This window comes from Tribolium madens, unplaced genomic scaffold (assembly GCF_015345945.1).
Source record: "Tribolium madens isolate multiple individuals breed KSU strain unplaced genomic scaffold, Tmad_KSU_1.1 Scaffold_1;HRSCAF=32;Tcas5.2_LG8, whole genome shotgun sequence".
In the NCBI taxonomy this organism is placed as follows: domain Eukaryota; kingdom Metazoa; phylum Arthropoda; class Insecta; order Coleoptera; family Tenebrionidae; genus Tribolium; species Tribolium madens.
This window is the reverse complement of record NW_025400984.1, coordinates 5,036,345-5,051,396: the sequence shown is the minus strand read 5'-3', so window position 1 is coordinate 5,051,396 and position 15,052 is coordinate 5,036,345. Positions and strand designations below refer to the sequence as shown.

The following is a 15,052-nucleotide window of genomic DNA, read 5'->3' as shown; positions in this document are numbered from 1 at the left end:
CCTCGAGCTCGACCACCACCTTCGGGAACTTTTGATATATGTCTACCCAAGTGTAAAGAAAGCGTTTAAAAAAATTCCAACTCTCTAGAATTATTTTCCACCGATTTGTCTAATTTGACTGGGCTACTAATTGTTTTTTTATTTTCAGTTGTCCGGAACTCGGGGCCTGCATTAGCTCTGATTTATGGTGCGACGGTTTGCGCCACTGTCCCTCAGGCAACGACGAACAAGAATCTAACTGTTCGATCCACGCCGGTTTTCCTATATCATATCTGAACTCTGTGGCCCTTTGTGCTCTAGTTCTAGTAGTAACAACTACTGTAATAATTCTAAGTTTCTATTTCTTCAAGTATTGGAGACGCGAACAAAAAAACGTTATTGTATCAGTAACTGAACACACCTTCCTAGAATTTAAGAGTGGTTTGTGTTAAGAAGAGTTAAAACTTCAAATGACTGACAATATATCTGTTGTAATAAATGTATAAAGTTTTTATGGTGAATAAAATCAACAAACTTCAGCAAACATCTCTTCACCTACAATCCCTCGAAGAATATTATGAGCGGTTATCTCGGCCATCCCTTTCCTCGTAGACTCGGTAGCACTCCCCAAATGGGGCAACAAAACTAAAAATACAATCAGAAACTCGACAAGGTTACCAACTTACCAACATTGGGTAATTTGACAAGTTCATGGTCCGGTGGTAGAGGCTCTGGGGTCATAACATCAAGACCAGCAGCGAAAATTTTTCCAGATTTGAGAGCCCGGATCAGAGCATCCTGATCCACGACTTCTCCACGACTCACATTAACAAAAACAGCGGTTTTTTTCATTTTATCAAAAATCGAATCGTTGAACATCGATTTCGTCTCAGAAGTCAAAGGACACGAAACGATAACAAAATCGCTGTCTTTTACCAAAGTTTCAAGAGAAACAAATTCACACCCTAGTTCCTTCCCTTCCGGTTTCTCCCGATGGCCGGTATACAAAAACTTCCTGACGGAAAAACCCTTCATTCTTTTTACTATAGCTTGCCCTATCCCCCCAAGTCCCACAATCCCAACAACAGAACTCGTGACGTCTTGACCCAACAACCAGGACAATCCGGGGGTCCACTCGTTCCTAGAAACGGATTATAAGTTACAAAGTATGATAACCAGCAATGATAATATACTTTTCTATTTTCAAGCGCCCCTCGTGGAGTCTTCTCGCCGCCCCCAGAGCCAAAAGAATAGCAACATCGGCAACGGCATCGTCGAGAATCTGTGGAGTATTCCCCAATCTAATTCCTCGTCTTTTTAATTCAGGAACGTCAATATTGTTGACTCCTGCCGACATGGTCCCTACTGTCTTCATCTGAGGGCCTAAACAAAAAATTATCAAGGCCAAAAACCCTCTTCTTGTTATTACCAGCCTTGTCTAGGATTTCTACATCAAGATTTGTCTTAGTCGCCCAAAGGATCGCATCAACACCTGCTACTTTTTCAAGAATTGACTCTCTTTTGTCATCCTTGGTGTGGATTAATTCGCAACTGAAATAAATAAAAATAATTGGAGAATAGAAAAGGTTGAAAGTATTATATTTTTGTAAAACTTACCCTCGCCCTAATAAGTCAAGTGCGATTTGGGGGACGGTGGGATTCGTTATTAGGATTTTTGGAGGTACGAAAGTTGGATCCATCGTGTGTGTTGCAAGCGAGACGACTAGAAGTTAGGTTTGTCTGGAACAAATTTAAGTCTATTGTTATCTTATCAGAAAATCCGGACAGTGGTTTATTTGTTGTGATTCTAGTAACCAAGATAATCAATTAAACCGCGAAATTACATGAAACCACGACAGAAAAACAGTGATAAAACAGTCTTAATACAGATCTAAATTTGTACACAAATTAAACTAGAAAAACTTACTTCAAGGTTAAAAAAAATAGAATATTATTTATTGCAACTCAGTGATAATAAGTTGGACTAGTGGCGCCATCTCCTCTTACCAGTGTAGACAAACTTTAAGAAAAGCAGGGCATCCTTTAAAAAGATTAGGCTAATATTGATCAGTGTTTTATTGGTCGGCAAATTTCCATACTACTAGTGGGCCACAAAATCGTTATCTGTATTACGCAATCAACTTTTTATCTATTTATTTTCTCATACAATGTTTACTGAGAAATCACATAAACCTCTAATAAAATTGATCATAAACAACCGTGTACCACTGATTCACTTAAATATTGCCTTGAACTTATCTCAAAATTCTTAAAATAGAATTTTAAACCAAAAATCGGTGTTCGCGTGATATTTATTTCTCGTGTTTACACTAATTTCGTATTTGGCTAACTGTAAATCGTCCCGTTTATATAATTTTTTTGTATATTTTTGCAAATCCAGACATTAAAATTGTTTTAACAAGTTGTTCGAGGCATCGAGGCTAATGTTATTTTCGTAAAATATTAACACTTTTATGTTACAACAACCAAAAAGTAAAAAAGCGTGCCGGAAATTTATTGTACAAATTAAATTAAGACACGACACGACAAGTTTAAAAAGATGCTTGAAATGCAAATAGCGAACTATTATCATTTTACAAGTTTTATCTCTTAATCAGGATGTAATTGAATCCTTTTATCTCCTAGTCTCATGTTTTGTTTCCGCTGAGTTAAAAGAGTGCGATTCAATCATTTAACCAAGATAAATTATTTTTATACATTGTCTCTAAACATGCTTATCAGATAAGTAAGAATAACTCAAATGAAAATGAATATAGGCAACCAAATATACATAAACCATTGTTGCATGGCTATTTTTTATTCTCTTGCTTTTTAATCTCTAATCTATCGTTTTTGCTCAACTATTGTTCAGTTTTTATTCAAAATTTTCAGAGAAATTAATTAAATAAAACGAACCACAAATTGTTTACAAAACCTCTCATGTATTGTTTAAATAAAGACAAAAAAATAATGACAAACTTAAAATAACGTAGTTACTAAAAAAAACTATAACACTCAAAAAAATAAAAGTTTAAATTTTGGACTTTGCCTTTATTTATTTCTGTTCAATAAATTATTTTCCAAGTTTTTTTGCTACAGATTCTTAGAAGAGGAAACAAGGTATAACTCTGTTTAATGTTATTTGTGGCAGTTATAGGCAAAATTTTTGTACCTTTACTAAATAATTATAAAAAACATATACAAGATCATCAGTATCATTAGAGAGACATAAAAAAAAATGTCTAATGTCAAAATTTTTTGACAGATAGAATTTTTTAAATATTTTTTCCATGTTCATGGTACCTATCTTCGTGAAATTTTTCTCTGATGCATGAGTTCTGACAAACCCTGTATTTATAGAAAATTATTGCAAAAGTATATTTAAGAGATGTTTTATTAATGTTTGTTAACAAATTTCAATTTCAAATCTCTCTGAAATTGTTTACCTCTTAATAAACATTTATTTTTTGAGAAAACTCATTTCACAAGAAAAACCTGCAATAACGATACTTACAACTTTTTCCAGGAAGCGCTTTTATCATAAAAATACTCTAAAATTAAAGATAAAGTATGAGTCTATATCATCTAAAATATAATAAGTATTGTAGAAAATACAAACTAATTATTTTTTCTATAAAAAAACTAAACCAACCAATATTATTTAATTTGCATTAGAATGAAAGCTGTGAAACTTTTTCAATTATTTTGTAAGTGTGAATACAGGTGCGCCAGAACTCGCGCCCCAGAGAAAAATGCCATGTAGGGTAAGATACCAGGAACATGGAAAAAATGTTAAAAAAAATTCGAAGTTATGAGAATTTAAATTTTGCACTTTGACTCTATTTATTTCTGTTGGAAAAACAATTTTCCAAATTTTTTTGCTACAGGCTATCAGAAGAGGAAACAAGAAAGTTGTATCCCAAATTGTATCTCTATTTAAAGTTATTTGTGGGTTTTATTAACAAAATTTTTATACCTTTACTAAATAATTATAACAAAACATATACAAGATCGTCAGTACCACTAAATAGGCAAAAAAAATGTCAGATGTCAAAAAAATAAGTGACAAAATTTTTTGAACATTTTTTTCATGTTCCTGGTATCTTATATTACTTGAAATTTTTCTCTAGGGCGCGAGTTCTGGCGCACCTGTATACTCTTAGGTCAAAACAATAAAAAAAAATTCTTTACAATATCTTGCGCCAAAAAGTAAAAAATAAGAATAAAAGTAGAACTAACGTTGTAAAAAATGCCAGAACCTGACTTATACAACTTTTTTTTAATAAAAATCTCAAATTACTAAGAAACTTAAATGTTATTTTGATGAGAAAATATACATAAAAATGAATTGAAAAATTCAATGTTCAGTGCTCGATTCAGTGCATGTGAAATAACTATGAATGTCCTCCACGCTTTTTAAACCAATTTTTTAATTGCAATTTTATGAATAAGAGTGAAATAAAAATTATAATAAGCGAGATAAACCCTCGTTAATCGCCTCGAAACTGCAATCGATTCCGTTGATGGCACGTAAAATTCCCGAAATCCTCCATTACGTCCAAAAACGGTCGTTAGGCCCCTATGTGAACCTATAATTAGGCATTTGCCGGCTGAGACATCCACAGGTGGTGGTGCCCCAACCCGCTCGAAATTTCTGCATATTGAAACCCGGTCATGTTGCCAAATTAGCATTTGTCACACGTGTTATTAGCTAAACAAGTAATAATCAACCGAAAGGCTAAACAAAAAGCCGGTGCAAACGACCTTGAGCTAACAGTACCACCATATCGCATAATAATCAAATTCCATCTCACATCCGCTTCAGATCTCGTCTAGTAACACGACTCCGGTAATTACCCGGCCGCGTGCATTGTTGCCATTGATTTTCCAATTTCCCGATTAGATAAATTTTCCAGGTGAGCATACACCGATCGACTTATGGAAGGAAGCAGATGGTCGCGACAGCTTTGGCAGATGTACGGCACCTGTCCGGGGCTAACAGTCCACCTGTACCGGTAAACAGGCGTGCAAACACAACCTGCCTAAACTACCCATCGCTACTATCATCATTACGTTATTATCTCGATGGGATTCACCTGTGTCGCAGCCGGTCCTAATTGAAACAATGCCTTTTACGATAATGGAAACGCATATGCGAGCCACACATGACTTTTTTCAACACGCATTTTTATGCAAATAGAGCATCAAAGTGTCCCACATGAGTTTCTAACTCAATTGCAATAAAATGTAAAAAATTCACTTTTGCTTTAATTGAAATCTTCTCGCTATTTTCGCATAAAACACCCAATTTTAGTGCGCAAAGTTTTGACATTAACTGCTTGTAATTACTACTTATTTGGTCATGTTTGAATTCAAAAGTCGATTCGAGATGAGTAAATAAAATTATTCGCTTGGGTGCTAATTGCACCAACACGTGTTCAAGCTGTGACAAATCCGGTAACGAGAAAGTACTGTCACAGTTTTGTGAGCAATCGGCAGTAATTAATGTTTTTAACCTTCATATGGCATTTCAAATCATCCTTGTGTGAGAAAATCACGAATCAAAAATTTTTTAAGAATAATTTTATTTACATTATATAGGGGCTCCTAAGTACTTCTATTTTACGTTTATAGCGTCTATTATTTTTGTTTACTTGTTATTTATTTATATGTAAATACTTGGTATAGCTAAAATAAGCTTATTAATATTGTTAAACACCAAAGGTCGCCAAATAAAACTTAAAAAAATGTCAACACTCACGACAAGGATAAATTTTGGTAAAGTAAAAAACTGTTTACAAATTAAAACGGTTATGTAATATGTAATTAAAAAAGTTCGAGTAATTAAAATGCGAGATATGCAATATACTGTTTTGCATACATTAACGCAAACACGAAATGATGCTCTGTTGAAATTGTAGTTCGAACTATTGTTCTAATATCATTAGTACTAGTAGAACAATAAGAGTTATCATTTTTCTAACCCCTAATGCTTTAATAATTGTTACGCCACTGGAATATACTTACCACAGTACAATAACAAAATAAATAAAAACAAATTAAACCCAGGAATAAAAATTTGTTTCTGTCAGGTTGATATACGATTAATTTGTAGTTGCAAATTTTCACATAGTGCCAACAGTTTTTGGCGTCTGGCTAAAAAGAAATTTTAAATGAATAATAATAATAATAATAATAATAATAATAATAATAAAGCATTCTTATGGTTTTGTCATTTTTTTGAGAAAATTAACAGCAAATTAATTCTGTAGTACCAAACATACTTATAGACACAACTGTCAAACAATAAATTTTAGAAATAACTCGATATTAATTAATCTAAAAAAAAACATTAATTAACAAAAATAATCATTAATTTGCCTAATTCAAAAAACAAACTATATTGAAATCGTTAATCTTTGTGCAATATTAAAATACAGTATACAATAACTTTTTTTCATCGTTCTGTAAGTAACTTTCCCCTAAGAGTACTTTATTAAAAATAATTTATGCTGTTAATTGTTTTGACTAAAATTTATTAAATACTAACGTGGTAAAAATAAATCCCAACTCCGGTTTTACGATTGCAATTTGTCTTGAAGAGGATTGGTAAAACTGGTAAATCACTGGGTAACCGTTGCCAACTCTTCTCTCGAAATATGTCTTGCTCCAAATGTCAAAATTATTTCCCGAAAACCAGTCCTCTTGAAAATAATCTGTCACTAGTATAACAGGTGTCACTTCCACTTTGTTTCAAACCCTCTTCATTTATCTAATTAAAAGACTTGGCATTTTGCGTCCGAAATTACCGTTCGTTCCAATTTTTTCACTCTATTTTCTGTTATAAATATTCGCGTTTGGCAATTAATTAACATTGTGTCTTGAAGAGGTACACTTTTAACATAAGAGTTTTAACTATTTGTAAGGTACCTAATACGAAAGGCTATTGAAATTTGACAAATTTACAGCGTACTATTTGTTTCCCCTGTGACTTTAATCCAATAACAAAAAATTGGGTTTTTACTTTTACTTTTTATTCATTAAGTCCTCAAAGTTTTGGTTTCAAACTTTTTCAAATAAAACATTAACATTAGGAAAATAACTTTAAAAAAACAAGATGTTTCATGAGTTATTACTCATTATTATGAGCCTAAATTTTTTTTGAAGCAACATTACATTTCAAAGATAACATGGATATTAAAATATTTGATTTTAATAAATTAAACATAGGGGAAAAACACTGCATCAGCTTATTTCAAAATAAAAACTAAGCAAAATCGAATAATAAAAGTTTAATTTAAAAACAATAAAAACCTACATCCAGAAATGCTAAAAAATATTATGGTATATTGTAACTCATTTTTGGGACACGCTCTATAGCTGAAAATAATTTCAGACGATACACTAGCTTAGTATATCAATTTCCCATAAAAAAAGACAACAAATTAAATGCACAGTATATTATTTAAAATGTCAAGTATTTTTGATCAGTAAAAATAATAAATGCACAGTAAAAATAATAATAAATACACAGCAAAAATAATAAATACACAGAAAAAATAATAAATGCACAGTAAAAATAATAAATGCACAGTAAAAATAATAAATGCACAGTAAAATAATAAATGCACAGTAAAAATAATAAATGCACAGTAAAGAAAACGAATGAGAATGTCTAGTAACACTAATTAATTTACACATTTACAAACAAAATGTTTCCTAGCAAAACTGGAATGTCTCAAACCGTTCAAAAACAAAATTGTGATATCAGGAGCACAGCAGTGCAAAGAGTGGCCTACGCTGATGAGACTGATTATTACCATTTATGCACAGTTTTTAGCCCTTGCTAAAATCATTCTTGCACAGGGGCCCTTGCTAATACATATACCACCCTACAACAATAAATAACACTCTTGCGCAGAGGCCATACATTGTTATGTAACCAAAACTGAAAATTCTTTAAATTTTATGTTATTTTGCTAATTTTGAATAAAGTTACTGAGCGTTTATTATTGTTACTGCGCAAATTGGATTTTTTTACTGAACAAATTACAATAAAATACTGTACGTGCTTTACCTAGCATTTATTATTTTTTTGTGCAAAATATTATATTATACTAATCATTTTATATTTTTACTGTGCAAAAATTAATTAAATACTGATCATTTATCATTTTATACTGATCAAAATTGAATTATTTACTGAGCGCTTTATTACTACCCAAAAAAACTAATAATATTTAAAGGTAAATAATGGACTACCATCTCGCTGGGACACTTGCATATGACAGATCCTGTATCTAACATCAATTAATAATTTATTGAGCTTTTGTAAACCAGACTTGGAATCGGTTGAATTTTGCCTTCAATAGTTCCTTTTATTACCTTAAAAACAAATCAAAACCACCAAAATTATAAGTTTTTGTATTAATTTAATAGAAAAATTTATAGAAGACTAATTGTCGTGAACAGTTTTCTTGCTCGTTAATTAAAATATCTCACATAGTTTCCCAATGCCAAACAACATAATTAACGACATATTCCTTTTTGAATCTCGGCAATCTGCTCTCCGGGACCGGCGCGTTCGATTTTCTACCATTTTTGGCGTAAATTCTTCTCCGTATTTGGAATATCGAGTCCGCTCTTTGCAGGTGGTGTTCAGAAGTAGTCGGCGCTGGCGGCTGCTGCAGATCAACATCTGGCGCCAGGCAGCCGCGCGCTTATATGGTCAGGCGGCCAACTTCTGCCTACCGGTTATCCTCAGCGAGGCTCCCACGGCCCACACTCGGGGTTCACGCCGCCCCTGGCACCAGCAAACCCCTCTTACACCACCAACTCTTTCAATAAACGCATCGTCAAATTACTACCCATCCACAAGACACAAGTGTTGAAACAAGAAGAAGCCACAAAGATTTATCCAAATTAGTTTTTTCAAAATTTCCAGAATAAATCAATTGGATCTCAAGCCCTCTGTAGATATACAGAGTGCGCCAGAACTCGCGCCCCAGAGAAAAATGCCATATAAGGTAAGACACAAAGAACATGGAAAAAATGATAAAAAAATTTTATATATAAAAATTTTGAAGTTATGAGGATTTAAAGGTTGCACTTTGACTCTATTTATTTCTATTGGAAAAATAATTTTCCAAGTTTTTTTGCTATAGGCTATTAAAAGAGGTAACAAGGAAGTTGTATCCTAAATTGTAATTCTGTTCAATGTTACTTGTGGCTTTTATTGGCAAAATTTTTGTCCTTTTACTAAACAATTGGAAAAAAACATATAATTCATTTCATTGAAATTGGCATAAAAGTAGGCCATGATTGTGTAAACCGCGCTTTAAATGTGAAAAAGGCTTTACATATTAAGGAACTAAATTTGTCACTATAAGAAGTGAGGTTAAGATAGTTAAAATTTTATTTTTAAAGAACCCTTTTTCAGAAGTTTTCAGAGAGAGTTTTTTCCATAAAAAGTTTAACATCCTGTTTCATCCCTTTGTAGGTTTAGTTTTAAGACTAAAAACATACACTATTTGCTTTGTAGAAAATACAGACTTTCGTTGATAATAAGTGGCTTCCAGAAATTTTAAAAGACGTTTTATTCACACCGGAGATGAAACACAATTTGTTTTCCGTGTAAGTTGCATCCGAAAGGGGTTTGGATTTTGTCATTAAAAATGTAGGACAAAATTTTGAATTTTTAAACAATGGTAAAGTTGTTGCGATCGGAGGGGAAAAAGGAAATCTGTACAAAATGAAGCTTCGCGTACTGAAGCCTGAAAAATCGCGTTTTGCCCTGGATAAAGTAATTTAGCTTCATTCAAATTGGTATACTTGATTCCATTAACCTAAAATTCCTAAAACAGGAATAACAAAAAGAAGTTCATTATGGTTTCAAACATATCTTAGCGAGTACTTTAAATCTGGGGTTCTGAAGAGAACTAGTTTTAATTAAAATTTGAAAAAGTAGTGGGAATAACCAACAAGCAACAAAAACAGTGAAAAAACCTTCGACAATGAAAAAACGAATACAAATGTCAGTCATGTCAGTTCAATAAACCATGTAGGTAAGTAATCAAAGAAAAACAAAAACCCCATCAGCTGTTATAACAGGAACATATGCAGGGCTACAAACTTAAATACGAAATTCCATAGCCACCTATTATGCCAGTTTAAATGAAATCTACTTTATACAAGATCATCAGTATCATTAAATAGACATAAAAAATGTCAAATGTCAAAAATTAAATGTCAAAATTTTTTGACAGATAGAATTTTTTAAACATTTTTTTCATGTTCCTGGTACAGTTGGAGACAAAATACTTTGGTCGTCAATGTCACTTGAGTGACATTAAATTGTAAAGCATGCTTTAGGACTGTTAACAGTATTAACCTTATTTTTAGCTACTGTCAATCATAGTTGACAAGTTGTACATATTTTTTTTTTTTTAATAGAAAGATATAATATGTAGCTGTCATTAATTTGAAATTGACATTAATTTTAACGTTAAAGCTTGAATTACATTAAAGTGTCAGAAAAGTGACGACCAAAGTATTTTGTCTCCAACTGTATCTTATCTTACTTGAAAATTTTCTCTGGGGCGCGAGTTCTGGCGCATCCTGTATGATGCTTTACTCGGCTTTATCGGAACAAATTAATAAAACAGATGAAGGCCCTGGATGTTAGCCATCTGTGACATAATACGGAAATATGTAACTCATCTCCCCTTCTGACGTCTTCGTACAATTTATCGCCCATTCTCCCTCTTTTTGTCATTAATCATCAGTAAAAACAACAAAGGTCTTCTTCAGACCCTTGCGGGACACTCAAAAACATCCCCAGTGGGAAAATCAGAACCACACTTTGTGGTGGTTTCTTTACACCTCTCACTGGACAATCGAGTCGAGTCATTTCAAGCCACTTAAGTCTTCTTCATGTGATAATGAAGGTCAAGGTGGATCCTTTTACCTGTGAGGATTCTCTTCAAGTTAATAAGGGTCTCCCTATAACAATACCACTTGACTCGACTTGAGGATAAATAAAATTGACGAAGATTAAGAGTTTTGTCGGTCAATGTGGTGTTTCCCAATTCGATAAGAAGCAGTGCAATAAATTATTACAAGTTCAACATTTGGTGTGACCTTGGCGTCTGTGGTTGTTGATTTACCAAATGTTGTTATTGTCGATCTGTCAATTAAACAATCGTTTTTAATTTATGAGCGCATGGCTAGACTGGCTCGGACACATCTGGACCCTGACGTAACCCTCGTTATTGCAAACACCTGATTCCAGTGATTTACAGAAAATGGTTTTATCGGCGTCGGACCGGCGCCACTATCATTACTACACTTTTATTGTTTATGGTTCTTTGTCGAGGCTTGAGTCAGAAAAAAGCATTCTTGATGTATAATGCAATAATCAATGCAGCTGCCACCTTATTTAGAAAATAGAGCTGATTCGATTTACACGACATAACCATTTAAGGGGCCGGTTTGAACAATTATACATGGAGTTGTCGGATATAAGTTAAAATTGTGGAGATAATGGTCGGGGAATATACGAGTTGACAAACAATCGGACGTGACCTTCTCTGACTCATGAAAATAAATTCTTTCAGACAAATGTTACTCATGGCGGTTCAGGAACACGGAACTGAAACGGTTTTAAAATAGCAGACCGAAGAAATCTACTCATTCGATTTTTTTTGCATCAAAAACCATGAAACCATCCAGAGAATCTTGAAATATTGCCTTCACTCCATTTGTAAAATTTGTATGCACAAAATGAAATGAAAACATACGAAATTGTGTATTTGATTTTGTTAGATCTCCTACTTTTCGAAATAAATAAAACTTACATTTTTTTAGGTGTTGAAATTTCAGTTTAAAAACTGCAAAACTAGCAAAATGTAACTTTCAAACACTAATTTCTGAATTAAAAGACACAAAATGATGGAAATCAATAAATCGTAATTCCAATTTAATTTAAAAAATTCGAGTTTCTATCGAAAATCTGGTTTTCAACTGAATTTCCGTTTCAACACACAATTATTATAAGCTGAAACTACTGAGAACTTTGAGTTTATTTTAAATTTGGACTAAGGAAATAGTAAAACATAGACGTACTACATGTATCTACATGTTGTACCTACAGTAGTTTTGAATTATGGAATTTATAATTTTGGCTTGACAATAAAGAAAACTCGAAATGTTTTGAGTTTTAAAGCAAAATTTTGTATTAAAAGACACAAAAAACTGTTGATAAAAATATGGCTTTAAAATACAAAATAAAAAAGTTATACAGGGGGTCTCACGTAAGTCTTTCGGGTCTAATATCTCTATTATTTGCTAAAGGATTTTTATAAAATTTAAAATGTGGACAACCTAGAAGGTGAAGATTCATTTAGTATTAATAAAATTCACGATAAAAAATAATAATTTTAAGACATACAGGGTGCGCCAGAACTCGCGCCCCACAGAAAAATGCCATATAAGGTAAGATACCAGGAACATGGAAAATATGTTAAAAAAAATTTATCTATTAAAATTTATAAGTTATTTCTGTTGGAAAAATAATTTTCGTTTTTTTTTGCTATAGGCTATTAAAAGAAGAAACAAGGAAGCTGTATCCTAAATTGTAACTCTGTTCAATGTTATTTGTGGCTTTTATTGGCAAAATTTTTGTGTCTTTACTAAATAATTGTAAAAAAAACATATACAAGATCATCAGTATCATTAAATAGACATAAAAAAATGTCAATTGTCAAAAAATAAATGTCAAATTTTTTTGACATATAGAATTTTAAACGCGAGTTCTGGCGTACCCTGTATTTTCTCAATTTACTATTAAATCACTCGTCTGAATCAGAAGAAATACGTTGGTTATGTTTTTAAAATTTTTACCTATTTTTTAAAAGAATTTTATCAAAGTTAACTCTAAAACAATAGTTTAACGTCTCCAAGTACCATTTTGTACAACCCTCAGAACATGTGGTAAAGAAGTTAGAACTTTTAGAACCAGTGATGACGATGGTAGTCCAATAAATGCGATTTCTAAATTACGTTATTAATTTTTTGAAGTTAGAAAAACAATAAACGTCACACTGCCAGGGGTGAGTAAAATTCGGTAATATCGTTCTTTTTTTTTACAGCCGCCCATGATTTTGCATCTTCAGGGTTAACACAATTTTACTCTTTTTTCTTATATGCGGAACCTCTTTCAAGGAGAGCTTTTTGTTTATGGCATTTTTATTAACTATTCAGTAATAGCCAATAAAAAAAAAGTACTTAATAGCAAATAAAAACCAAATTAGTATTTGATTTTAAATAATAATTATTTAATTAAAAGACATGTTAACATCACATTATAAGGGGTAGGATTGTTTTAATATTTATCTCTACCTACTAAATAATCTACATTTTAAATTTCGTTAGAATCTGTGGGCAAATAAAAGAGATATTAAAGGTGGGACACCCTGTATAAAATGATACTAGGTACAATAGCGTAGGTCGGCCAGGCTTAAAAGTAGGTAACATAAAATCAGTCTATTTTTGCTTGAATTTTATGGTTTTGATTTACCAAATAAGTTTATGAGAGATTAATTAATGAAGGTAGTTGTCAAGCTATTGTTACAAAAGCGATCAGCTGGCCGTTGAAGGAAACGAACCTAGGGTTTTTTATCGCTAAAGGCCCAAACAGGTAAGTAATACCTTTATTGCACGATAAAATTCAAGCAAATATAGACAGACTTTATAAGAATTACATCACGAAAGATTACTAATAGTAGATACAACAACAATTATTATCTATCATAAAAGTATCTATGATAAAGTGGCAAATGGGCCCCAATGGTAGCAAACCCGGACTTGGGTCAGGCCCTCAAATGTTAAAAATCAGTTCGAATATAATTTTTGCAAATTATGACTGTAATAAATAACCTTCTTTTTTCTTTTATTCCTGCATCACAGTACTCAGTAAGCTTTTTCCTTTCTTTATACTTGTCCTCGCAAATGTCTCTCGTTTTATCTCTTTATCATGCGAAATACCAGCCAAGCGCCTTCAGTGGCGGCACCGCCGATAAAACTTGACCTTTTTCCGCGCTCCTCACCTCTGATAACCCCCGGTCCTAGGCGTCGGTATAATTACCCTCCCAATTAAAATAAACCTTTCATGGTTGCACATCGTTAGCGGCATGGAATTAATTCATCCGAGTCAGTTTTGCTGCGATAACATCACCTGTGCGGCTCCATGGCCATGGCACCTGTCTAAAGTGGGGTGCCCAACTCGGAGACACCTGTTGCGTCTGACCTTCCATTACCTGAACCGTGGAGAATCTCTTGTCGAGGCGCGATTAGTCGGTGTAGTTTTTGACTGGGATTTCATCGAAATCGAGTCCAAAATTAGCCGCCAGCATCCGCGACTGTTTATGCTGGAACTTCCTTTAGCGCGGGTATTTATTTATGCGTCGAACGGAAGCACATGTGAGATCGGCGGTACAATGCCAGCCGTGCCGGAAGCGCGGGCTTGCTATAACTTAATTTCGGTTATTAGCGGAGGTGCTTGAGGCATGCGAAGGGGTGCACGAGACGGAGAAAATTGTATCTTAGAATCATGATTCTTTTGAAGACATTGTTTCAATTTTCTTGTTGAATTGCTTAAAAAGTTTCAAGAGAATTCTGTTTATGCTTTGAAAGTTACGCAAAGCTCAGAATAAAACTACCTACTAGAAAAATAAGCAAATCCTGAAAACTGGAGGCGTACACCTGGTGCAGATTCATTGGATCTAGTGGAGTTTTCGTACAAAAATGCGCACACGTGTTCAACCAAAACAGTGCCACACACGTATTCGTGGTTTAATTAAATAGATTCCGACTGGTTTGTTTTCATTTAACATTTTATTAGAATTCTAAGAATTATCGGGGTTATTCAAGACTATTGTTGACACAAAAATCTTTAAAAGTGTAAAAAATAAATACATTGTGTACATAAAGAAATAGGACAAGTCGAAACATCAAGTAATAATTTTTTTTATAAAATTTAGTACTTTGAATTTGGCTTTATTTGTCATACTGATTT

At 32.9% G+C, this 15,052-nt stretch overlaps 2 protein-coding genes across 4 annotated transcripts in view; one reads left to right on the top strand and one right to left on the bottom strand.

Moving 5' to 3' along the window:
• LOC123003981 overlaps positions 1 to 515 on the top strand; it is a 13,143-nt gene extending 12,628 nt beyond the window's left edge. The window contains exon 8 of the mRNA XM_044397073.1: positions 149 to 515. Coding sequence (XP_044253008.1) covers positions 149 to 431 — 283 coding nt within the window. The 3' untranslated portion in view covers positions 432 to 515. The remainder of the gene's footprint in view (positions 1 to 148) is intronic.
• Positions 451 to 15,052, bottom strand: part of LOC123003982 (glyoxylate reductase/hydroxypyruvate reductase-like) — a 31,391-nt gene continuing 16,789 nt past the window's right edge. The window contains exons 1-6 of one of the 3 annotated variants that reach the window (XM_044397076.1): positions 1,987 to 2,171; positions 1,597 to 1,719; positions 1,409 to 1,530; positions 1,173 to 1,362; positions 666 to 1,120; positions 451 to 624 (exon numbers count right to left, since the gene is read on the bottom strand). In XM_044397076.1, coding sequence (XP_044253011.1) covers positions 506 to 624; positions 666 to 1,120; positions 1,173 to 1,362; positions 1,409 to 1,530; positions 1,597 to 1,679 — 969 coding nt within the window. In that variant the 5' untranslated portion in view covers positions 1,680 to 1,719; positions 1,987 to 2,171 and the 3' untranslated portion in view covers positions 451 to 505. Of the gene's footprint in view, positions 625 to 665; positions 1,121 to 1,172; positions 1,363 to 1,408; positions 1,531 to 1,596; positions 1,720 to 1,906; positions 2,172 to 15,052 lie in introns of those variants that run through there. The other 2 variants (XM_044397074.1, XM_044397075.1) reach the window with 2 other exon arrangements.